Here is a 24673-nt window from a genome sequence, read left to right as displayed (position 1 = left end):
TAAGGTTCTGATCCTTAGCTTCAACTGAAGAGCTGTGATGGGATTTTGAAAGTATGGCATTTAACCCACTGGAAGGAAACGAAATTCTAGAGAAGTTTATTATCAGTAAAGTATGGACACCCAATGCATTTCCTCACGGAGCTGGTTCAGTGGTAGTCCTTAGTAAAGTTTGGTTTGAAAGTGATGATGGCGATAGCTGGTCCTGGCCGCCGATGGTTCACAGAAATCAAGGTCCTCCTAATCAGATCCATACAGAAAAGATGTTTGTTAACTTTATCAGGCGACGTGCTAGTCGCAGAGCGACGGCAATCAACATTGAGATGATTCAGAACTACTCACCATGCAACGACCAAGCCAACGGCGAGTATTGTGCGCGAGAAATTGTTGATTACAAAAATGACATGTTACGTCAAGGAAAGAAGATCAAAATTTCCATAACGTTTGCAAACTTTTATCGTACTGTGTATGATGAAAATGATGCGTACAGAGCTGAGGAAAACAGGAGTGGATTACGACTGTTGCATAATAATGAAGTGCAGCTACGATTGCTTCATGGACGAAAAAGATGGGAAACGTTTCTAGCTGATGGCCAGTTTGTCCGTCTTAACGACAATGAGCGGGAAGAATGTTTGAAGCGAGCCATCTCGGAAGAAAGAAGGGAGAGAGAAATGTTTAATAGACGTCATTATATGAAGGTCCTGAATCTTAGTTTTCGAGACATTGCTATTTTACTCGGCGAAGTCTGGATTTATAAGAAAGAATTACTCCGTAAAAACTAAAATCTTAAAGTAAGACGTTTTTTCATCTTAAGATTGGTGCTAAGATAAGACGGAAACTTTTTCTTAATCTAAGAAGTATCATCTTAACTTAAGATTTGAAATCCTCTCAAAATAAGATTGTGTTGACATTCAATTAAGATGCGTAACATCTTATATACGTGGTGCCCAGGTAAGCTGCTTTTTCGTCTTATTTTAAGATTCAAATATATCTTAATTACTCGTAAGATGTTTCTTGTCTTAATTTAAGATTTAAGGTCCAGGGGTGATTTCAAAAATAACGGTCACTTGTGTGTACTAAAAATGGCATATGGAAAATTTGCGTTCATAATTGGCTTGTTCTACATAAATAAATGAAAACACTACAAACATCAAGAGAATGACTTTATTATGCTTATAAATCCAGACAAAAATATACACAAAGAAAAAGATAAAACGAACATACAGGCCTTATAGCTGTTTTAAATCGACGGTAAAACAGAAATCGGGTGTTAAGAGTGTTGAAAGCACAGGGGACCAAAGTGTACTGTAAGAGTTTATATGGATTTAAAATTGAGCGTACTATGAGCGTTTGTATGGATTTGAAATTAAGTTGAAAATATCTCATTTTCCTTTGAAAAGATACAATAAAGCTTGAAACCTTACCTGGTGTCCTTATTTTGTTTTTCTAGTGCTTCACAAAGCCATACGCGCGATTTTCGTTTCAACGCGGTGTGGAAGACCGTTGAAACGAGTATCGCGCGTATGGCTTTCCGAAGAACTAGAAAGACAAAATAAGGACACCAAGTAAGGTTTCAAGCTTTATTGTAGCTTTTCAAAGGAAAGGATATATTTTAAACTTATTTTCAAATCCATACAAACGCTCATACCACGCTCAATTTTAAATCGATACAAACTCTTACAGTACCCGTTACCTGTGTTGAAACTGTGTTCACATCTGCTTCAGTTTACCTTCAAACATTTAGACCAAATTTTAAATCGTCTTCCAGCTCCGAGAGTTCCCTCAGCTTTGAAGATTATATCTTTGCCAAGTGGACACAGAATACTGTTTTCTCTAACAGTTTTTAGCGCCCTTGTTATTCACAGCAAATAGCGCCTGAAACTCACGAACTGAAACGAAGGACGAAACGAAGAACTTTGGTGCAAGCTGACGCCATTTCGGATCGAAATTAGCCAATCAAAACATTGCTCAATTACAACTGACGCCATTTTGGATCGAAAGTAACCAATCAGAAAATTGTACTGTTTCCCGAGAGGTCCTCCTTACGTAAAAGAGCAATGGCGGTCAGTAAAACGTTCTCCTGCATGCATGCGACGGAAAATCCTGCTTAATTATTTTGATAAGAAACACCAACTTTCCGGAAATTAGATAATTTCGAAAAATGCTGAAGTTGTCCTCCTAAAAAAGTTGAAACGGAAAGTCGCAAATGTTCATACCTTTTCTTTTGGAACTTTCGGCTTTGTCGGTATGATATCACTTGAATTCTGGTTCTTGGCCGTGATAAATTTACGGCACCAAAATTTTACATTTCGACCCTACATGCCATAAAATCCTTTGCACACATGACTGCATTGTACAGACGGTTATATCCTCCACATTGACTTCAAAATATTGCAGATGCCCACTTTCTTAATTTAAGACGTAATGTGACTTAGTTAAGATGACACCATCTTACCGATCTTGAAATCATCTTAAAATTTATTTAAGACGAACGACCTTCTTAATTTAAGATGTTCTTTCTCTTGAAATGAGAAAGTTAAGAGTCTGCAATCTTAAAGTAAGAAGTAGCAATCTTAGATGAGAGGGCACAATCTTATTATAAAACGGACCAGTCTTATTTTAAGACGCATTCAAAAACTTATATTAAGATGGATTTGAATCTTACAAATACATAAGACTTTACTTGTCTTAAGTTAAGATGTATTGTCTTAAACTAAGATCACTTCAGCCTTCTTTGTAGATGGTGGTTATCTTATGTAAGATGCTAATCATCTTAGTTTAAGATTTTAGTTTTTACGGAGTACTGCATAACATTACCCGAGTTACCTGAGACAACGACTGCTCTGTCGAATCAGTCAGTTTAAATAATAATACAATTAAAAGAAGTCGGTCTTAACGAAGATTTCTCTGTATAGGACGAGTTCTGACATCGAGAAGTCTTATCTAGGAGAGAGAATAAATTGACGCCATTGGTTAATTCATTTAACAGTTATGCTAAATACTGTATGTGAGATAAAGCAAACAGACGGTCTTAATGCTTGAATGCAGCTTTATATTTTACATGTTATCATTCCTAAGGGCATCTGAAGTGTTTCGTGAACTAACTGAGATATTGTTAGGCTAGACTTATTTTTTTGAAACTCTGTTTACTATAACACGAAAATATACTTTTAAGTCAAGTTATTCCAGCCATGAGGAACTTTTCTCCTAACGATAAGTTTTTAACAAGTTCAACAAGTTTCGCCAAGAATTTAAAAAAGGGAACAGGTGTGTCGCTGAATCCTTAAGCTTAATGGTGTTCGCAACAAAATGTATAAGTAACTGATCGATTAACATAATTAAGAAAGCAGCTACAAATTCCAGTTTCTTGCAGCCAATTTGAATTTACAAATTCAGTTTAGCCAGCTTAAGCAGTTTCGCTCAGCCCCCCCCCCCCCCATGCTGTAGCCACATAATAAGTCTTTTCTTCAATAAGTTTTTTATGCTCGTATCTGCTCTGTTCAAGTAGAGTTCTTTAGGGTTAGAAAGTACTTTGTCCTTCAGCTATCTTTCTCGGTACTCGCTCTTCTGTAGAGCATCTAATAATCGAGTTTCTTTTAAGGTTGTGTAAGTTATAAACTAAATATTCACAATAACAAATCGTGTAAATTTCTTCTAACTCAAAATATATCAATTAGGCTGTTATGTTATGTAGGTATGCAAAGCTAGGAAAGTAGCTATAAGTGAAATAAAAAAGTCATGGTCGCTGATATGTATAAAGTACTGAAGCCCGGCAAATCTATAAACGTATGTTAAGAAATACAGTCCACTCCCTCTATAACGGACACCTTCGGGACCACCATTTGGTGTCCGTAATACAGGAATTCCGTGGTAACGAGAGTTATTCTCAGTAATTCGTATTCGCCAAGACTTCCGTCCGTAATAGCGAGGTGTCCGCAAGACGAGAGTTTACTGTTTATGAATGTTAGTTACGATTTATTTTAATAGTTAAAAAAAACTTTCTTCCTTTACGTACCTCACATTATTTCTTTATTTTTTTTTAACTATAAAGTAAGTATGTAAATGTACGTTAACGTATCAATAAAATGTAACTTTCTCCTACAATATTTCTCGCATTCGTAAACTATTAGTCTAACGACTGTTTAACTAGTGCACGGATATGTAACAGAGTAGTTGTTGTAGAAGACCTAAATGTAATAACTGACCCTAAATGTAATAAACTCCTAAATGTAATAAAATTTGACCTTAAATGTAATAAACTCCTAAGTGTGACAAATTCATACTTATAACGTTAATATAACGTCATCAATGACGTAACCATCACCTCATTAACCCTATACAGACCGGGGGGGAGTGCACGTGCTGACTTTGAACGCTTTTATTTTGTTTTCAAGATTCAACCAAACGCTTCCAAACTTTAGGATTTTATCTTAAATTTATCTGGGAATCATTTGGTAGGATAGGTTGTGTTGGTAGGATAGGATGTGTTGAGGAACTTGACGTTACCATGGCAACGGCATTTTGACAGATTTTGTTATCTCAAATTTGTAGTTTTTGTGTTCCTATTAATGAAAATTATTTTGAATGCAATAAATTTCACCTTTTAGGGTTTTTTTGCAACGTTTTATTACGTTTGATCAAGAAGATGTCCCAAGAATAACGAAGATTTACGAGGAGAACATATAGCACGGGCTCAATGTTCATGCTCAATGTTCATGCTCAATGTTCCGGCAGATAATAATTTACAATGCTAAAATTTTAAAGACTATGGATTTTTCACTATGGGTATTCTCCGGAAACAGCAAACATTAAAAAATTGGCCAATTTAACAGCAAGCACTAAAAATTATGGGTAAATAACATTTTAATGCTTAATATTTAATTTTAATGTTTAATGTTTAGTGTAAAAGAACGCTAAATACACAACACTTTAAAAACACTAAACCCCATTCAGACCCTCTGAGACCTAAAATATGTTTTTCAATAACGGAAATTAATGTTCAACTTTTAAATACAACGGGAATTCATTTTTAACTTTTGTTAACCGTAATGGAAATAAATTAACCGTTAGTCGTAAAAACGCCTAAATTTTAACCATTAATTAGTTACGTTTGATTCATGAAGAATACAGCAACTTGTCCGATAGTGTGACAGATGGCTCAAAAAATCACTTTATGTTACGGAGAATTTCCCGTATTTTAAGTCATTTCTATGTTAAACCGTATTTAGCATGTTTTCCCAAATTTGTAATTTTCGCCGGTCATATTAATGAAAATTAACTTAAATGCAATTAATTTTTACCTTTTTGCGGTTTTAAAAGCACAGTTCTATTGATTTTGTGTACTTTGCAGTAATTTTGGGTGGTTTTCTGGCATTTTGGAAAAAAATTTGAAATCCAAGATGGCGGATCCAAGATGGCGGCTGTTTTGACATGATGATGTAATTGTCACGTGATGTGACGTCATTACCCCACGTGAAATATACCAAAAGAAAGATGCTTGAACATACTATATATCTAATAAGTTTCATTGTGATTGCTTAAATATTCTCGAAGTTCAGCTTTCGAAGCTCCCCCCCCCCCCCCGGTCAGAGAAGGTCAAAAACAGCAAAAAAGCCCGGTCTGAATAGGGTAAAGGGTAAAGACGTGCTGATACCTATATTGATGACGCTAGTACAACGTTATATATTTAAGCCTTAATGTTGTCACACTCAGGAGTTTATTACATTTAAGGTCAAATGTTATTACATTTAGGAGTTTATTACATTTAGGTTCAATTATTACATTTAGGTCTTCTACAGTTGTCTCTAAAAGGAAGAGGAATTTCATGACAACTACGCTTGCCGAGAGCCTTAACATTGTTCCGCCTGGAATACTCTTAACCTGTATTATATTACTCTATTTTTTATTATTATCATATATATAATCTCAAACCCGCATCTGATCGCTAGTTATGGTCAAATATAACACACTTTCTGACTCGATGGCTATTACTGATGTGGCATTTTTTTGTCTTACTAGTAATTTACAGTGTAACAAGAGAAACAGAAAAAAAGTCTTTGATTACATTCTTGTTTTTTGATCCCTCATTAAGCACGAATGTGCTCTGTAATCCTATAGACGCAGCCCATTAATAGTGACTACCATTAAATAACTGTGCGAATGTGAGAAAAATAAGTTGAATTTTGAACAGCTACTTTTGACTGAAAACATCAAATTACTTGTGACCGTGTTAGAAAAAGACATGTAAGAGTTTTGAATGCACAGTTTACAGCCGGCTCAGTTTCGGACCGTTTCGTGAAGACTTCAACTTGCAGGCTCTTCTCAGGTACGATATATATTTTTATAATTGATGAATTTTCTTAATTCTATTTGTATACGAGCCGTCAGCAAAGTTTGCCTTGTGTCGTTGTACTTACAAATGGGAGAAATCAAAAGTCCTCGAAAATTCATATCCATGCGTATTACAAAATCTTCCAAACTTATTCTTGCACTTTTTCTATTCTCTAAAAGTCTATCTGTCTGATCTTCCTTGTAAATGACCTAGTCCAGGCTTGAACCTCCCCACCCCTTCTAAATTCGGGTGGTGGGGGAGGGTCCCCACATGGCACTGGCGGGATACTCGTAGTATCTTCTAGAGGGTTGAAAACCGCTAACTGTGACATTAGTTTTTTAGCGGTAAATCTGATTCACGCAAAAATCAGGATTTGCTCATTTGGCAGTTTTCTGTTTACCGTTGCCATGGAAATATCAATTACCTTCAAAAGTATATTAAATCAAATTTCAATCTAAAACTAATATATGATGTAATTTTCATATCGATCCGAGTGAGGGAAGGTCGCTAAAAGGCCAATTGCTTAATTGTAGGTATGGCCCAGAAAAAAACTGTAGGTAGCCACCTTCGAGACCTCTAAGAACTTAAAGCTCTAAGCAAGACCACTACCACGAATCTTTATATAATTTGTTTTAAATACTCAAAAATATCCCTTCTTAAATCAGACCACCAAATAAAAAAGTACTTGCCAAATTGTAATACCCCAACCTCCCCCCCCCCCCCACCGCCACCCAAAAAAACCTTCAATCATCCCCGTCACTTGAAATCCCGAGTACCATCTGTGAAAAAACCGTTTGGATGGCTTTATCTATTGACACCTGAAGTGTTACATTGTTATGGTAACATGACAGATGTTCAGCCTTTTCATATGCATAATCTTCATTAATTTCCGACCATTGAAGCCGAAAAAAAGCGAGCATCTTTCCAACTTCGAATTGCCGTGCGTGGGTTCCCAGAAAATGAACTTATGAACAATAAATCTGGTTGTGATATATTTTTCTTTAAGATTTAAGAGTCCGACAAACTTGTAGTACCTGACTACAAAGAACAGTCAAAATTATTGGAATAAAAAAAGATTAAATAAAAATTAGATTTTGCCATGGCTAAGTTTTAGGCCAAAAAATTCTTCCACGATCAGACGATGGCTTTTGTTCTTTATTTCAATTACAGGAAATTAAGTTTCACAAAAACGTTTTTCCAGTGCAGATTTCGTCAGTGTTTGCAAGCGTTAGCCATGTAAACATAAGGTCCCGAAGTGGCAACGTCCTAAAACGTTTTTACCTCGAACCAAAAAATCAAAATGTATCCAGCAAAACCATTTTTCACCAAAGTTGTGATGAGCGTGTTAACAGCTACTCTAGCCTCAGCAGCTGTACTGGGTAATGGTGTCGTCATCGCTGTCATTGCTCGGTTCAAATCGCTACGAACCGTTCCGAACATTCTCGTCGCTAATCTCGCGCTGGTGGATCTGTTTAACGCAGTTATTAACATGCCGCCGCATGTAATCTATGTCGTTTTAGAGGCCAGTTGGTTTAGAGGTAATAATAATGATATTTAATAACATTTAAGATTTCTATGGCGCAAATTAACATGTAAATATGACCAAATGCACCTTACAAATATATAGAAAAAATAAAATACTAAGAATATAAGAGTTTTAAAAAATTAGCTATTTACAATAATGTACATATGACTAAAAAAATATTAAGAATATAAGAGATAATAATAAAAAAAAAAAAAAACTATTTACAATAATGTACATATGACTAAAAAGAGATTAAAGCCTAAAAATATAATTAATAGATAATAAAATTGATCTTACTCCTGCGCTTTTCTAAGGTAAGACTTTGGCAATCATCACAAGCTCCTTGAATCGACTCTTCTTGATGCTCAACCTTGCATCGATGCTGGCCATGATGACAAATACGTACCTGGCCATTTCTTTTGACCTGAAGTACCTTGCCTGGAAGACGAACAAGAAAGCTCTGGTCTGCGCCTTTCTGATCTGGTTCATCAGTGTCGTCTTGGTGATGTTGTTCTCAATCCCGCTACTCGATATCGATCTCGGTGATGCTCATGTCATTGAATACAGAGCAGAGATCTACAAGCAGGGGAAGCACTTTGTCGCGTCGATTATGGCGTCCTTTATCATCTGTGGCGCAGTTGTGTATTATCAGACGGCTCGCGCAATAAAAGAGAAGGAAAATGAGGTATTAAATTAAATATATGTTTTTTAATGTACCTCTGGCCATCCTAATAAAATGTTTTGTTTCCCATCGCCCGACCGACCCATTTTTTTTTCGAAAAGTAAAAAGAAAAAAATCCAGATTCACTAGTCAAAGAAGCAAGTACTTTAATGTACAAGCACACGATCTTGTATTATTAACAACAATTGGTATGATGTGATGTCCATGTTGTCTTTAATTAACATCAATACTAACTTTTTTTAAAGGCTGTTTAGACATTTGATAGTCGTGTTGATATACATCTTTTATAACGAACGAAAAGATCACGTTTTTGAGTTCACTTTGTACGTGTTTTTCAAGTGTTCATTCTTTTTTTCTTTTCTTTTTTTGCCCGACCGACCGACCGACCTACCATCACAAGAGACGAGGCGATGGGAAACGAAACAATTTTTTTGGGATGGCCTCTGTGGTATGATAATTATTTAACAAAAATCACTCTATGAGCGGTTTTATTTGCCAATGAATTTTCCTACGCCTGCCTAAAAACTGAAAACGACATGAATTTTTTGATGAAAGTTTTAAACATTGCACGACGCCTTTGCGTTTTAAATTTGCATTGATCATGGGAAAAACTTTGTTTGCGTCAAATTAAATTTATGCGTGTACAAGGATTTTTGTTTTCAACTGTTGTCTATTAAATACATACAAGCTGTGCGTACATGTCTGGATTTTATCGATATAAAAATTGTTAAATGAAAGAGCAACGGAACAATTTTGTTTCTTGTTAGGCTTATTTCTTTAATCTTATAGTGTATCACGGAAGGAAATTGGCGTTTGCGCTCCAAGTGAAATTGTGTGCAAAGCTAACCCCAATAAAGAATATATTTACTGAAAGCTTATGCAATATAGATTTTAGGTTTGAATTTTGCTTTGATCATATGGACCATAATAAGCAACGTCAGCATTTTGTTTGCAATAATGGTGTTGCACGACATTAGGTTTATTTGAGTTATACATGAGCGCCTAAACTTTTATGTCGAATTTGATCTACATCTGTCTACATATGTCTCAGATTTTTCTCATTTTTTGCTGCATTAATTTTTTACAATTTTTAAACTTAAAAATGGCGTTTTAGTGCTTCTTCAAGTCTAAAAATTCACACACAAAAACATAATGGGGCAAGAAAATAAAAATAAAAATAATTTTTCATAAATGTCAATGAAAAGTTCATTAATTCAAAAGTGTGATTTACTTAGCCAGAAAACAGGCAATGCGATTTATTTTACACGTTGATATTTTTTCTGATATATTTTTTCATTTCAATACAAGTAACAATACTTACAAGAACTTGACAAGGTTTTTCAAGACATGGCAGAGTGCGCAACTGTTAAGAGAAACATAACTGTAAGCTTCTTCGAAGACGCGCACGAGCCGGATTGCATGTAGCTTTTGGTTACAAATGTACATGTACAATACTGTTACCCAGTCTAAAGCTAGAACACTCTACCCAAATGAGTTTTAGGTGGAAGAAATCATCAGAACTACTATAGACTAAAAAAGAACAGAATTGTTTCAATTCATAGGTTTACTTTCCACCTAGCCTCCCAAGCACTTGTTTGTAGGGGCGATTGCGTGGGGGGCTACTTTCCACCCTGCTTACAGTTTTTTTGCGCTGAGCACGGGTATAAGCATAAGTGTAAGCACAAAAAGAATTATTGTTTGTTTTCTTCTGTTAATGTTTAGCTTATGCGCCTGCTATTTTTGTGTGTGGACATTGCCGTGTTCGTTCTGCTTAAGCGCTTATACATACATCTTTAATTATACATACATCCATACATCCAAAATCACAATAATTGTCTTTTCGCTAACTTGATAACACTTTCGTGTTATTGAACTTTAAAGTGGTGCTAGTGAAAGGGGTAAAGGGTATGTGGTGTATATTTCCAAAGCACCACTCTTGAATCCCTGACCCTTTTTCTTAAGAATTATTTTCGTAGTCATATAATATAATGTTGTATATAGACCCTGCCTGCCTTCTAATAAAGTAGACAGTCCGTATCTTTTAAGCCACGAAACTCACTCTTGTGGCTTACTTTTTCACAGAGAAAAGAGTTGAAGTTACCTCGTATTCAAGCCGAAGCACGCCTAAAATACGACATAAAGGCGACCAAAACCATCGCCATCACTATAGCTAGTTATTTCTTCTGTTATGGTCCTGCTATCGTGTATGCAGTAGTGGGTCTTCAGAACGAAAACTTGGCTGACTCCTGGTTTGGATTTATCGCCTGGTACAGTACTTACATCTCGAGCGCTGTGAACCCGATTATCTACTATCTACGATCTAGCCGCTGTCGCGTCGCATTCAAGCAGTTCCTTAAAGAACCCTTCGGATCAAGCGACTTCAGAGAGAAGCCAACTGGCCGCGGCAACGGCGAAAAACGACATGACGATGTCATGACAAGAAAAAGAAATGGTGAAAACTTTGAAGGCATAGAAGCGTGTGAAGTTGAAGTAGATGGAAACCAAACATGGCAGAATTCTTCAGTCAAACGAAGAAATGGATTAGTGATTTTATCCATTGAAAGCCTGGATGCTGGTCCCTACGCTCAACATGAAGTTGGTGATGGTGGTGAATACGAAGAGGAAACAGCCGCAAAAAATGGTGAAGCTCGTACATCGAAACTTCAGACGCAAAATTCATACCAAGAAAAAGAAGAGGAAACTGAAGAAGAACGTAACAAAGTACACAAGAGATCGGGCTTGGAAAAGTTATCCAGAAAACGACAGCCATATTTACCTACCAAGAAAGTCCATCCGCTGGAAGTTTACAGAATCGGCAAGGCTGATCCAGAGGAAGAGAAACTATACGCTCAATTTCCTGAGAGGGAAACCAAAAGTCAAGACTTATCTTCAGAAATAAGAAGAAACGCCATTATACTAGTGAGAAGTTGGGAAGAGCTTGAAGTAGGTGAACTCGAGGATCAAGGAAGAGGGGCAGGAGCAGTAGCAGGAGCAGGAGCAGGAGCAGGAGCAGGGGCAGGAGCAGGAGCAGGGGCAGGAGCAGGAGCAGGAGCAGGAGCAGGAGCAGGTGCAGGTGCAGGTGCAGGGGCAGGAGCAGGTGCAGGAGCAGGAGCAGCAGCAGCAGCAGCAGCAGGAGCAGGAGCAGGAGCAGGAGCAGCAGCAGCAGCAGCAGCAGGAGCAGGAGCAGGAGCAGGAGCAGGAGCAGGGGCAGGAGCAGGAGCAGGGGCAGGAGCAGGAGCAGGGGCAGGAGCAGGAGCAGGAGCAGGAGCAGGAGCAGGAGCAGGAGCAGGAGCAGGAGCAGGAGCAGGAGCAGGAGCAGGAGCAGGAGCAGGAGCAGGAGCAGGGGCAGGTGCAGGTGCAGGTGCAGGGGCAGGAGCAGGAGCAGGAGCAGGAGCAGGAGCAGCAGCAGCAGCAGGAGCAGGAGCAGGAGCAGGAGCAGCAGCAGCAGCAGCAGCAGCAGCAGCAGGAGCAGGAGCAGGAGCAGGAGCAGGAGCAGGAGCAGGAGCAGGAGCACGAGCAGGAGCAGGAGCAAGAGCAGGAGCAGGAGCAGAGGGAGGAGAAAGAGCAGGAGCAGCAGCAGCAGCAGCAGCAGGAGGCCAGCTAGAAGCATCCTAGCCTGCGAACAGGCTCCCGAGTGAGGGTTACGCGAGCGAAGCGAGCGGAAGAGCGGGGCCTGAGGGCGAGTACGGGGGCGCCTCAGGCCTCGCTCTTCCGTTGCCGCTCGCTTCGCTCGAGTAACCCCCACACGGGAGCCTGTTCGCAGGCTAGAAGCATCCTGGGGGGTTACTCCCGTCTATTAAGGATAGGTGCGTGCCGCGAAGGATCTTAAAACCTATCTTATACACTTAAGATATGGGAGTACACTACCCCCTCCCCCACAGCCCCCACAATTCGGGCGTAGAAGAAAATTGAGTAATAATAATAACTAGCAAGAGGGAAGACGAGGCACTTGCCTCGACTAGATTTTAACCCAAAATTTAAAAAAAAATTGTTTTGTTGGGAAGATAATCCCCAGTTGAACAAGATCGATTTTTCTCAAGAAATACCTTATGAAAAATGTTGAAGAAAGAGTTCCAGAGCGTCTAGATTTCCAAATTTTCTGAAGGACCTTCCCCCAGAACCCCATAGCAAGATCTCGCCTCGTCTATAGCAAATGTCTGGTTACGGCCCTGCTTAAAGACATGCTTGTTAGAACAAATATGGTCATGTAACACACTTTCTGACTCGATGGTTATTATGTAGCATTTCTTTGTCTTACTAGTAATATTTCAACTGAAGAAACAGAAATGAGAACGTTGTTTCTGTGTTCTTTGATCCTTTATTAAGCATGTGCTCTAGTAATCCTATAGACACGGACCCATTAATGGCGACTTTCCCATTAAGTAACTATGCAAATGTCTGAAATGTACGAGGAATAATATAAGTTGAATGTTGTACTTACTTTTAAACAACGTCAAATTTAATTTTTTGACGGTGTGAGCCAAAGACCGGTAAAAGTTATAACTTTTGAATGGACCGTTTAAAGCAGATTCAGTCTAAGGTCGTTTCGTGAAGACTAAGTGAACAGGTACAGCCTTGATCATCCCCTCCCCACTCTTCTCGGTTTGTTTTTTTACTTCCGGAGTTCCTTCCACCTGGTACTGACGGTACTGGTGAGGTTACCCGCAGTACCTTTTAGGGGTAACTGTGCTAACTGTGTTCCATTTTCATGATTACTATAAATTACACTCTTTTTTAATAAGAATATTGTTTTTCCGACCCAGGCTGAATATTCTTATTTTTTTCCGATTTTAGGCTGAAAATATTCTTATGAACATTCTTAGTTAATACCGCTTGACATTTCTGTTTTAGCACGTATTTGGGTATCAATTACAAGTGTTTGGTGTCCAGATCTGTAATCGTGTTACATTGTGCACATGTACCATTCCTTTTCGTTGCAGCCAGCAAGATCAAGATGTCGCGCCAGACGACACTTGGCCGTTTTGGCTTTAAACAAAGCATTTCTCACAGAGATACAGTGACGGAAATGAAAATACCTGATTTTGTTTCAACGTACTAAAAACTATATTCTTTTCAAAATCTCAGCCTCGGGTTTATTCTTAAAATATTCTTAAAAATTCGCAAATTTCAGCCTCGATATTCTTATAAACTAGATTCTTATAAAATAAAAAGAGTGTATACTAGATTCGTTTATACTATACTAGCTAACTGTGTTCCATTTTCATGATTACTATAAATTATACTAGAGTCGTTTTCAAATAAACAGAAAGCGAAAGCAAGTTGTCCAGAATTGAAAGAGTCTTAATATTTTCTGGGACGTGACACGTGACAGACCAGCGTCAAACTATCATTCATCGATAAAATAGTCTTCATTTTTTCCTCTTAGGGGTAAAAATAAACTTAAAGCAATCCCAAACTAAAGGTTTTTTATCTTTTATGTTTTAATTCAGAATAGATTTCCGACCGTGAGCATTCCCGTCACTCAGCTATGTACCCCTAGGCCCTCCTCGGAGGCAGCTTTCCCACCAAAGTTAAGAAAAAACGAAAATCGAGCAGGATGGTCTAGACCTAACGTTTCTTGATTTTAATGACATTTTGATTTAATTTTTCTCTTTTTCTCCAGGAGCGAGTAGTTTGCGTTCATCACCCTCTGTCATTGAAACATTCTTTTTCGAGAACGTTACAAATATCAAAATAACTAACGATGTACACAAATCAAAACTCAGCAAAGTAAGACAGAGATTGCGCTCAATTTGGTCAACCAAATACAAAATGATTAATACTGGTACATTAAACACAAGGCGATAAAAAACAGCTGCTGGAACAATTGAACGATTGACAGCGCTAGCATTTATCACGTAATACCATCCATGAATGGACAAAGTGAAAAACACAGCCGCCCAGAACCCAATTGAATGCCCCTGGAAATCATCAAGTTGGAGGATGTTGTGGGCAATGTCGGGCCTTATGACAAAAACGAGCCAGAAAAACAACTGAAACACTCCGACGACAAATATGGCGGCAATGGACCCTCCTGATGTAAGACCGCGGAACTTCAAGATTCCTGTAAAGACGTCTTGGAAGAAAAGACCCACCGAGGCTCCTTGCGTCTCGCGGCACCATATCACTAGGGTGATTAGAGGAAGCAACGTGTCTAGGCCCATGAAGACTGTAGCGAATGCCAATGGCAGCATGTCCCTGAGGACCAACATTAGCAGGATTCCATTCACGTAGAGGACACGCGAGAAGACAGACCCTAAAATGGCCCCATGTTTTGGGTCCTGATGGTTGGAGCGCGCTGATATGATAACGATGAAGCCAATTACGAGTACGTCCAACCCTATAAGGCGGAGGTACCCCTCAGTACGGCCCAGGAAGTCTAACTGTAAAAGGAACCTCCACAGCTGAGGACAGACGAGTAAGCTGCCTCCTCTGACAACGTAAGCGAGCACTGAAGACCACTGGGTGAATTTTTCTGTTTTCGTCAAGGGCTCATCACGAGGAATGGGCAGCATAAACTTGAACCAGTCGCACACCATCGTGAACAGCCTTTGAAAACAAATAAAGGTTGATATTTGAGAGTTCATGAAAAGGTTACGTTTTTCTTGCCTTAAATAGTCTTGAATTGGCAACAGACATCTCTGCTACAAATAGAAGTATTTTCATTAACCAATTAAGCGACATCGAGTAAGTTACGGTGGAGCACCATCAGCTAGAAAAGGTACTCTTCTAGATTTTGGCTAGAGTATGCGACCTGTCTGATAAACAGCTATTTCTGTCAATAGACCTTATTTGCGTAGCCACGATGTTTGCTTAGTCATCAAAATGCAAACTTGAGACTTGATTTCTGAGGGTCAAAAACGTTAAGAGGCTATTTCATCATAAAATAAGTCATTTTTGTACGTAACGTACGAAATTGCCTTCAAAATGAAGTAAACCTTTAAAAAAGTGTTTACCAAGGTAGGCCCCGAATTGTTCTTTCTGCGAAGAAAAATAGAAAGTCGTTATATTCTGACAAATTGATTGTTCTCAGCATATTTCACTTCTGAAAGAAGACTTTTATTTTCAAATGTCTTCCAATTATAATAATTTTACAGGAAACATTTTATCTTTAAAATAAAATAATAATATTCTACGTTTTTTTTCTCCGTTACCGCCATGTTTGTTTTTCACATTCCTAGTATATTACAGCTCCACTCGTGAAAACATCAGAGCTTCGGTAGTCACGCTGATAACACGAAAATATGTTTTGTAAACAATAAGAAAACCTAACGAATCTAGTCGTTAATGGAATTGCTTGTGAATAAAACGCTTGGTAAATTAAAAGTGCAAAGATGAACGAGGATGTATGTAAATTCTGAGGGAAATCACGTTGCCATAATAAGAAAATTACAGTCGAAGCTCTCTTAACGGACACTCTCGTAAGCGGACAGCTCTACTTACGGCCACCTTGTTTGAAATCCCGTTTTATGCTCCCATACAAACTCTGTATTTTTACATTCTCGTAAGCGGACATTCCCGTAAGCGGCCGCGGACACTTTCTGAGATAACGACTTAGACTTTTTCCTTGTTTTTAAGCTCCCGTAAGCGGACATCCCAAAGAAAGTCCTTTTAACAATCTTTGTAACTTGTTTTTATCAATCAACTTTACATCGCCGTTCGTCACAATGATTTTACAGTTATTACAGTACCATATTTCAGTGTTTGTTTTGTCGTTATCCACGTCCGTCCGGTTATTGTTAGCTGGGCAAGCTCCCGTAAGCGGCCATCTATCCCGTACACCTCTAGTGGCCGCGTACGAGAACCACTCTCGTAAGCGGGCAGCTCCAGTTACGGACACTTTTTTCGCGTCCCGAGGGTGTCCGATTACGAGAGCTTCGACTGTATTACTAAAACCAACATGTGTACATGGCAAAATACGTATGATCTTGTGTAAAAAATTGGTTACGTGTACAACGAGTTCTATTGTTGGAAACTCTGACTCTAACTTTATCTGTTTCTTTGAGAGGCAGCTTCGGACCTGAGGGAGCATGCGTTGAATGCCGAATAAAGAGGCATACTTTTTCTGCACTAACTTCAAAACTACAAGTTGCGTTTGTTCTTTATATGACTTTATAAGTGGTGTATGGTTGACTGAAACATTTTCCTTCATCGATATGTAAGTGAATAATGACACCATAAAACGAATTTGTTTCTTAGGAAGCCCACAACATTGATTTGGTTTATTGCATCACGATACTATTGGTCTTTAAACTTCCTAACTTTCAGGAAACTTTCCTAAATACTTTTCAAAGTAAAAATTTGCCGTGAGGTCAGTCGGTCCAAAATTGGACATTTGAGAAATATGCAGTTACAGTTTCTTGTGCTTGAGTTTACCATTTAATAAGCCAGCAGTGTAAGTGAAAAGTTACCCAAATTGGAGTAAATATTCCGTTTCACAGGGAACTGAAAAAGCCTGTGATGGCGATTCAAGAGACGTTTTTCACAAGATATTACATCTATCAATCTGTACATCTTTTTACAGCTCTTTCACAATGTATAATTTATATATTTTTAAAATTTATCTATATTTTAGGTCATTTTCTAACTGTAAACACCCGTTGCTACGGCCGTTACTACGTCAGAGAAAAAAAAAACTTCTTCCACTGGGGAAATCCCATGAATTTAACACTCATCTAGGGGCAAATTCGGCAAAATCGTTCCAAAATGTTTTTTATCAGTGTTCAATGGATTTAAATCTTATATATTCAAAAAAATTACTTTTTCATCAACATCACCATATTTTAGAGTACCATACTTTAGTTTCTAACTCAGTTGTTCACAGAGATGTGTAGCCTCAAGTTCCCTCAACAACAGATTATGACAATTTTTTTGAAAAGTCAGCCGAGACACTCAGTTACGAGTTATAAATTTTTAAATTCAAAACATTCTAGAAACTTCTAATTAACGTTAGTTGTTTCGCTGTAAATGGCTTCTCGAGTAGTTTCACTAATGGTTTTTAATTTAAAAATAAATTTTAATTCAGGAGTGCTGCTTATATAATGTATAGGTACATCAAGCAACACTGTGGCTTGGGATAAATCCATTAACGGATGAAATTAAAAACCATGCACCAAATATAACAAATACGAATGTTTTTACTTTGAACAAGCCGTCTGTGAGGCAAACAGTTCTCGGAAAGCTTGAATTGTTAAGAACTTAATTGTCATGTAAGGGACTGTTTATATGGAGTGGAGTTGTCCCTGGTAGGAGGGTTACCCTCTCCCCCGCGCTATCTTTTACCGAGCGTTTGTACGAGAAAGTTGTCCCTGTTGACCGAGCCTAAACTTGGCCTTCTCGGTTCAAAAGACTGGCGACAGTTATTTTGAAATATCTATTATGGCGGCCTTTTCTAAAATCAGGAACGCTGAAACATCGACGAAGACCACTTTGGACAAATTTACCGCCGACTTCGATGTTGTTTTGGCCGATTCTAGCATTTGCGCATGCTCCGTATGTGTCAACTTGTCCCTGGTAGGCGAGGCAAAAATTACCAAACTGTTTATATGGAAAAAAGTTGGCTCGCTCCCAAGGGTCACCCTATCTTCAAAGCGAGTGACCCTCCACCCAGGGTCACCCTGCCCCCCAAGCCAACTTTGCAATTTCTCATATAAACAGTTCGCAGCTATTTATAAAGAAACGTATGAAAAACTCTCTCGCCCGGGGTGGCTCGGTATAGAGGGTAACCCTCCTACCAGGGACAACTCTCCTCCATATAAACAGGCCCTAAATGTACTCTTGGATATAATTCCGGCAGGGTGGATGGACGCTATAAGTAGAGCTTTTACCATTTCAGGTCGAGTTATTCAGCTTGTGCCATTAGCTTGAACTGAAGAGCTGAGATAGGATTTTGAAAATATGGCATTTAACCGACTGGAAAGGAAAGAAATTCTAGAGAAGTTTATTATCAGTGCAAACTATGGTACACCCAATGCGTTTCCTTATGGAGCTGGTTCAGCGGTAGTCCTGAGTAAAGTTTCGTTTAAAAGTGATGATGGTGATAGCTGGTCCATGGCTTGTATTCACAGAAATCAAGGTCCTCCTAATCTGAGGCATGCAGAGACGATGTTTGTTAGGTCACTCAGGCATACTAGTCGCAGAGCGAGAGAAACCAAAATTGAGATGATTCAGAACTATTCACCATGTAACGACCAAGCCAACGGCGAATTTTGCGTGCAGAAAATTGTTGAGTACCGAAATGACATGCTACGTCAAGGGAAACAGATTAATATTTCCATAACTTTTATCTTACTGTTGTATATCCTGGAAATAATGCGAACAGAGCTAGGCAAAACAGGCAAGGATTACGACGTCTGTTGCATAAAAATGGGGTGCAGCTACGATTGCTTCGTGGAAGAAGAGGATGGAGAAAGTTTCTGAATGATGACCAGTTTGTCAATTTAAACGAAGATGATTTGAGATTTTCTTTAAATCTTGCCTTCTCAGACCGCAGAAAGAACAGGGAGACGTTTGACGAAGATCATTATCTGGACATCCTATTTAACAAGGTCGACTGAGTTAATGCAGGCGGCGCAAACTACTTTACAATACTTGGATTTTAAATTCAGGAAGAATTGCAGCATGACATTTTAGGCTATGACTGCTCGGTCGAATTTGTCAGTCTGAATAATAACATGAAAGTTATCGACCTTAAGGAAGATTACTATATGACGAGTTTTAGAATCGAGCAGTTAACGTTTGATTTATTTTAAGCACTTTATATGGGAAATATTACATGTCATGTGGAAATATTGCATCTGAGAAGCAAACAGGAGTAATTAGACTGTTTTAATGCTTAAATGTACAGCTTTATATTTTACTCGTTATCGGTCGAGGTACTTTTGTGAACTAAAGGATATTGTTAGGCTACATTTATTTTTGAAAATTGCACGTATTGGCACTACTACCCCAAAAAACTTTAAGACTTAACTTTGTTTATAACATGAAAATACACTTCAAAGTCGTTATTTCAACCCTGACGATCTTTTGTCCGAACAATAAGTTTTTGACAAGTTCAACAAGTTTCAAAGTTGGAAACATTTTGATAAAATAAGCTCGCAGATACCAGTTTAACTTTTCTTCTTCTCACAGAATAATTTCTTTCAAAAAGCCAACCGCAGCTCTGAAAATATTATAAGTCAAAAGATTTTAGAAACTTGTAAATTAGTTGTTTCGCTTTATATAAATCGCTTCTTGAGTAGTTTTACTGATGTTTTTTTCTTTAGAAATTATAATTCAGGAGTGTTGCTGATACAAAGGTATACAGTGTGTAGGTACTTAAAGGAATAGTTTGGACTGGGATAAATTAATAAAAGCACCAAATATAACATAAACAACTGCTGTTACTTTGAACAAGCCGCCTGTAAGGCAAACAGTTCTTGGAAAACTTGAATTGTGAAGCGCTTGATTATCGTGATGAAAATAAACTCTCGGACGATTCCGGCAGGGAAGACGCTGTGAGGGCATCTCTTGCCTATTGATGACTATCCAGCTTCTGCCATTTGGCATATAAGAGAGTTCTGAAAAGAGGAAGGGGTATAAAATCCCATTTTCCAGTCCAAATCCCATTTCCCAGCCTATTGTTTTCCTGTTTTTCCATATCTTAGTTCCAGTTCTATTGTTTGTTTTTTTTGTTGGTGATTCCCAGTCCCAGTGACCCAATTCCCAGTAAAAATTTGCCCGAATCTCAGTTTCCATTTAACCCCTTCAGGCTCCTCATAAATTTCTGAATGCAGAAGAAAGAAGAAGTATAATTGCAGAAGGTTATTATCCGTGTAAACTATGCGTTTTTACACTGTTTTTACACTGACATAATTGTTCGCAGAAATCTTGTGCCTCAACAATAGATTGTGAAAATTCTTAAAAAGCCAGCTGCAGCAATAAGTCACGAGTTATAAATTTTTAAATTCAAAACATTCCAGAAACTTCTTACGAAGTTGTTTCGCTACTTAATTCTCTACAGATGGTTTTTTTCTTTAGAAATTAAAATTCAGCAATACTGCTGATCGTGTGTATACCGAGAAAATACAAGTGACTCGTGGGATATTCCATAGTATACCACTCGAAAGCGTTAGATAACTAGTATATACAGTGTGTAGGTACTTTAAGCAAAAGTTTGGACTGGAAAAAAATTAATTAAAAGATGAAATTAAAAATCCAGCATGCACTAAATATAACAAATACGAATGTTTTTACTTTGAACAAGCCGTCTGTAAACAGTTCTCGGAAAACTTGAATGTTAAGCACTTGATTATCATGTAAATGAACTCTAGGACGATTGGACGCTGTCAGGACAGCTGTAACTTTAGGGCTATTCAGCTTGTGCCATTCGGCATATTTATAAGGTCTCAAACTCCGCTGCGGTGGCAAACTCCAATGTAGCTACAGCAAAATCAAACACTATGCTAGAAATTTAATTTTCCTGGCGGGGGAAACTGCCCCCGCTAGGTACGGCCCTGAGTTATTTTTAGTCTTTTAAGGTTCTGATCCTTTGCTTCAACTGAAGAGCTGAGATTAGATTTTGAAAATATGGAAGAACTTCAACTAAGGAAGACTAAAATCTGTGCAAACAATGCGTTTATTTTACTTTAGTATTTGTTCACAGAGATCTTTGCCTCAACAATAGAATGCGTGCCGGAATTTCTTGAAAGCCAGCGGCCGAAGCACATACTGAGTTACGGGTTATAAATTTTTAAATTTCAAACATACTAGAAACTTCTCTAAGAAGTTGGCTTGCTGTAAATAACTGAATCCCTTCTCGAGTACTTTACTGATATAACTCAGCAATGCTGCTAATACAGAACTATCGTCAAGTACAGTGTGTAGGTACTTCAGGCAAACAGTTTGGACGGGGATAAATTAGTTAACGGATGAAATTAAAAATCTGACATGCACCAAATATAACATAAACAACTGCTGTTACTTTGAACAAGCCGTCTGTAAGGCAAACAGTTCTTGGAAAACTTGAATTATTAAGCACTTGATTATCATGTAAATGCACTCTAGGACGATTCCGGCAGGGTGGATGGACGCTATAAGAATATTAGTGTTGCCTATTCAGGGCTATTCAGCTTGTACAAGAGAAAAGTACTTGTTTTTAGTCTTTTAAGGTTCTGATCCTTAGCTTCAACTGAAGAGCTGAGATAAGATTTTAAAAGTATGACACACGAACGACTGGGAAAAGACGAGATTCTACAGAAGTTTATTATCAGTGCAAAGTATGGTACACCCAATGTGTTTCCTCGCGGAGCTGGTTCAACGATAGTCCTCAGTAAAGTTTCGTTTAAAAATGATGATGGTAATAGCCGGTCCATGGTTGGTGTTCACAGAAATCAAGTACATGGGATCCATGCAGAGACGAAGGTTGTTGAGCTAATCAAGAGTATTAGTAGCAACGCAAGAACAATCAACATTGAACTGATTCAGAACTACTCACCATGTAACGACAAAGACAACGGCGCATTTTGTGCGAAAAAAATTGTTGATTTCAAAAAGGAGATGGAAAGCCAAGGGAGGCAGATCAATATTTCCATCACGTTTGCAAACTTTTACCGTACTGTTGTGTATAATGGAAATAGTGCGTACAGAGCCAAGCAAAACAGGAATGGATTACGATTGTTGTATAATAATGGGGTGCAGCTGGGATTGCTTTGTGGATACGAATGGGGAAAGTTGCTGAATGACGACCAGCTTGTAAGTCTAAGCGACAATGGTCGGCAAATAACAGGGAGAAAGGAGAGGGAAATGTTTGACAACGATCATTATAATAAAAATTGGGGCATCCTGGACTGGGTTAATTTTGCCAATCAAGACTATTTTGCATTACTCGGACTCTAAATTTAAGAAAAAATTACGGCATAACATTACCTGAGACAATGACTGCTCCGTCGGATCAGTCGGTCTTAATAATAATACAATTAAAAGAAGTCGCTCTTAACGAAGATTACTCTGTATAGGACGAGTTCTGACATCGAGAAGTCTTATCTAGGAGAGAGAATAAATTGACGCCATTGATTAATTCATTTAACAGTTATGCTAAATACTGTATGTGTGATAAAGCAAACAGACGGTCTTAATGCTTGAATGCAGTTTTATATTTTACATGTTATCATTCCTAAGGGCATCGGAAGTGTTTCGTGAACTAAAAGATATTGTCAGGCTAGACGTATTTTTTTGAAACTTTGTTTACTATAACACGAAAATATACTTTAAAGCATTATGTACTTCTGTTTAAAGTCAAGTTATTCCAGCCCTGAGGAACTTTTCTCCTAACGATAAGTTTTTAACAAGTTCAACAAGTTTCGCCAAGAATTTAAAAAGGGAACAGGTGTGTCGCTGAATCCTTAATGGTGTTCGCAACAAAATGTATGAGTAACTTATCGATTAACATAATTGAGAAAGCAGCTACAAATTCCAGTTTCTGGCACCCAATTTGAATTTACAAATTCAGTTTAGCCAGCTTTTAAAGCAGTTTTGCTTAGCCCCCCATGCTGTAGCCACATAATAAGTCTTTTCTTCAATAAGTTTTTTATGCTCGTATCTGGTCTGTTCAAGTAGAGTCCTTTAGGGTTAGAAAGTACTTCGTCCTTCAGCAATCTTTCTCGGTCCTCGCTTTGCTGTAGAGCATCTAATAATAGTTTCTTTTAAGGTTGTGTAAGTTATAAACTAAATATTCACAATAAAAAATCGTGTTAATGTCTTCTATCTCAAAATATGCCAAGGAGGCTGTTATGTTATGTAGGTATGCAAAGCTAGGAAAGTAGCTATAAGTGAAATAAAAAAAAGTCATGGTCGCTGATATGTATAAAGTACTGAAGCCCGGCAAATCTATAAACGTATGTTAAGAAATACTGTCAACTCCCTCTATAACGGACACCTTCGGGACCACCATTTGGTGTCCGTAATACAGGAATTCCGTGGTAACGGAGTTATTTTCAGTAATTCGTATTCGCCAGGACTTCCTCAGTAATAGCGAGGTGTCCGCAAGACGAGAGTTTACTGTATATGAATGTTAGTTACGATTTATTTTAATAGTTAAAAAAATCAACTTTCTTCCTTTATGTACCTCACATTATTTCTTTATTTTTTAACTATAAAGTAAGTATGTGAATGTACGTTAACGTATCAATAAAATGTAACTTTCTCCCACAACATTTCTCGCATTTGTAAACTATTTGTCTAACGACTGTTTAACTAGTGAACGGATATGTAACAGACTAGTTGTCTCTAAAAGGAAGAGGAATTTCATGACAACTACGCTTGCCGAGAGCCTTAACATTGTTCCGCCTGGAATACCCTTAACATGTATTATATTACTCTATTTTTTATTATTATCATATATATAATCTCAAAGCAGCATCTGATCGCTAGTTATGGTCAAATATAACACACTTTCTGACTCGATGGCTATTACTGATGTAGCATTTTTTTGTCTTACTAGTAATTTACAGTAAAACAAGTGAAACAGAAAAGAAGTCTTTGATTACATCCTTGTTTTTTATCCCTCATTAACCCTTAGAATCCTAAGGTTCTGGTATTTTTTTAAGCAGTTTTCTGGGCTTAACTAATCTGTCGAATTTCGTGATTGCATATAAGAAGCTCAAGTAAAAATGTGTGCTGTTTCAAAACACTGAGGGCTCAAAGTTTCATTGTGACGTCAGCATTCAACCGTTTCTTTCTTGTTGAGCGAGCATACGGGCTCGAATCTGGCGAATATTTCGTTTATAAGTGTTTTTTCGTGTCATTTTCCACTGCAGAAGCCCCCAGGCTGGCATCATTAAGCTAGAATGGTGGGTAGAGGCCAGCATCTGAAAGAAACCAGAGGTGAGAGATGATTTTGTCTTGATTGGAACGCCAGAAATATTCGAATCGAAAGATGGCGGTTCATTGGCAAAGTTGTCTCTCTGGCCGTTCTGTGGGTGGATTCCAAGACCTGCCAAGGCATTTTGGACGAGTTCTGACTTCCAAAGAATGGAATCGGTGCAACATTTTGCCGGCAGGATTGGGTGGCTCGACACTTATAAAAAATATATGGAATAAAGGTAGGAAGCCTTTCATGCCGTCGCCATGACTGTTTTTCCCAAGCATCCCTTTCGGTCAG

General features: G+C 38.1%; 2 protein-coding genes across 2 annotated transcripts in view; both read right to left on the bottom strand.

Moving 5' to 3' along the window:
* LOC144656473 (uncharacterized) overlaps positions 1-24673 on the bottom strand; it is a 228987-nt gene that overhangs the window by 23762 nt on the left and 180552 nt on the right. The window lies entirely within an intron of this gene.
* LOC144657027 (uncharacterized) lies at positions 13722-15074 on the bottom strand. Its single transcript, XM_078517315.1, has one exon. The coding sequence runs from the start codon at positions 15072-15074 to the stop codon at positions 14136-14138; it is 939 nt and encodes a 312-aa protein (XP_078373441.1). The 3' UTR covers positions 13722-14135.

This window comes from Oculina patagonica, chromosome 6 (assembly GCF_052425735.1).
Source record: "Oculina patagonica isolate OP01 chromosome 6, crgOcupat, whole genome shotgun sequence".
NCBI lineage: Eukaryota > Metazoa > Cnidaria > Anthozoa > Scleractinia > Oculinidae > Oculina > Oculina patagonica.
This window is presented reverse-complemented; position numbering and strand designations above follow the sequence as displayed.

What these genes read in the sequence shown, in the direction of transcription:
- LOC144657027 (XM_078517315.1), bottom strand. Translation starts at nt 15,074, where the DNA reads ATGGTGTGCGACTGGTTCAAGTTTATGCTGCCCATTCCTCGTGATGAG.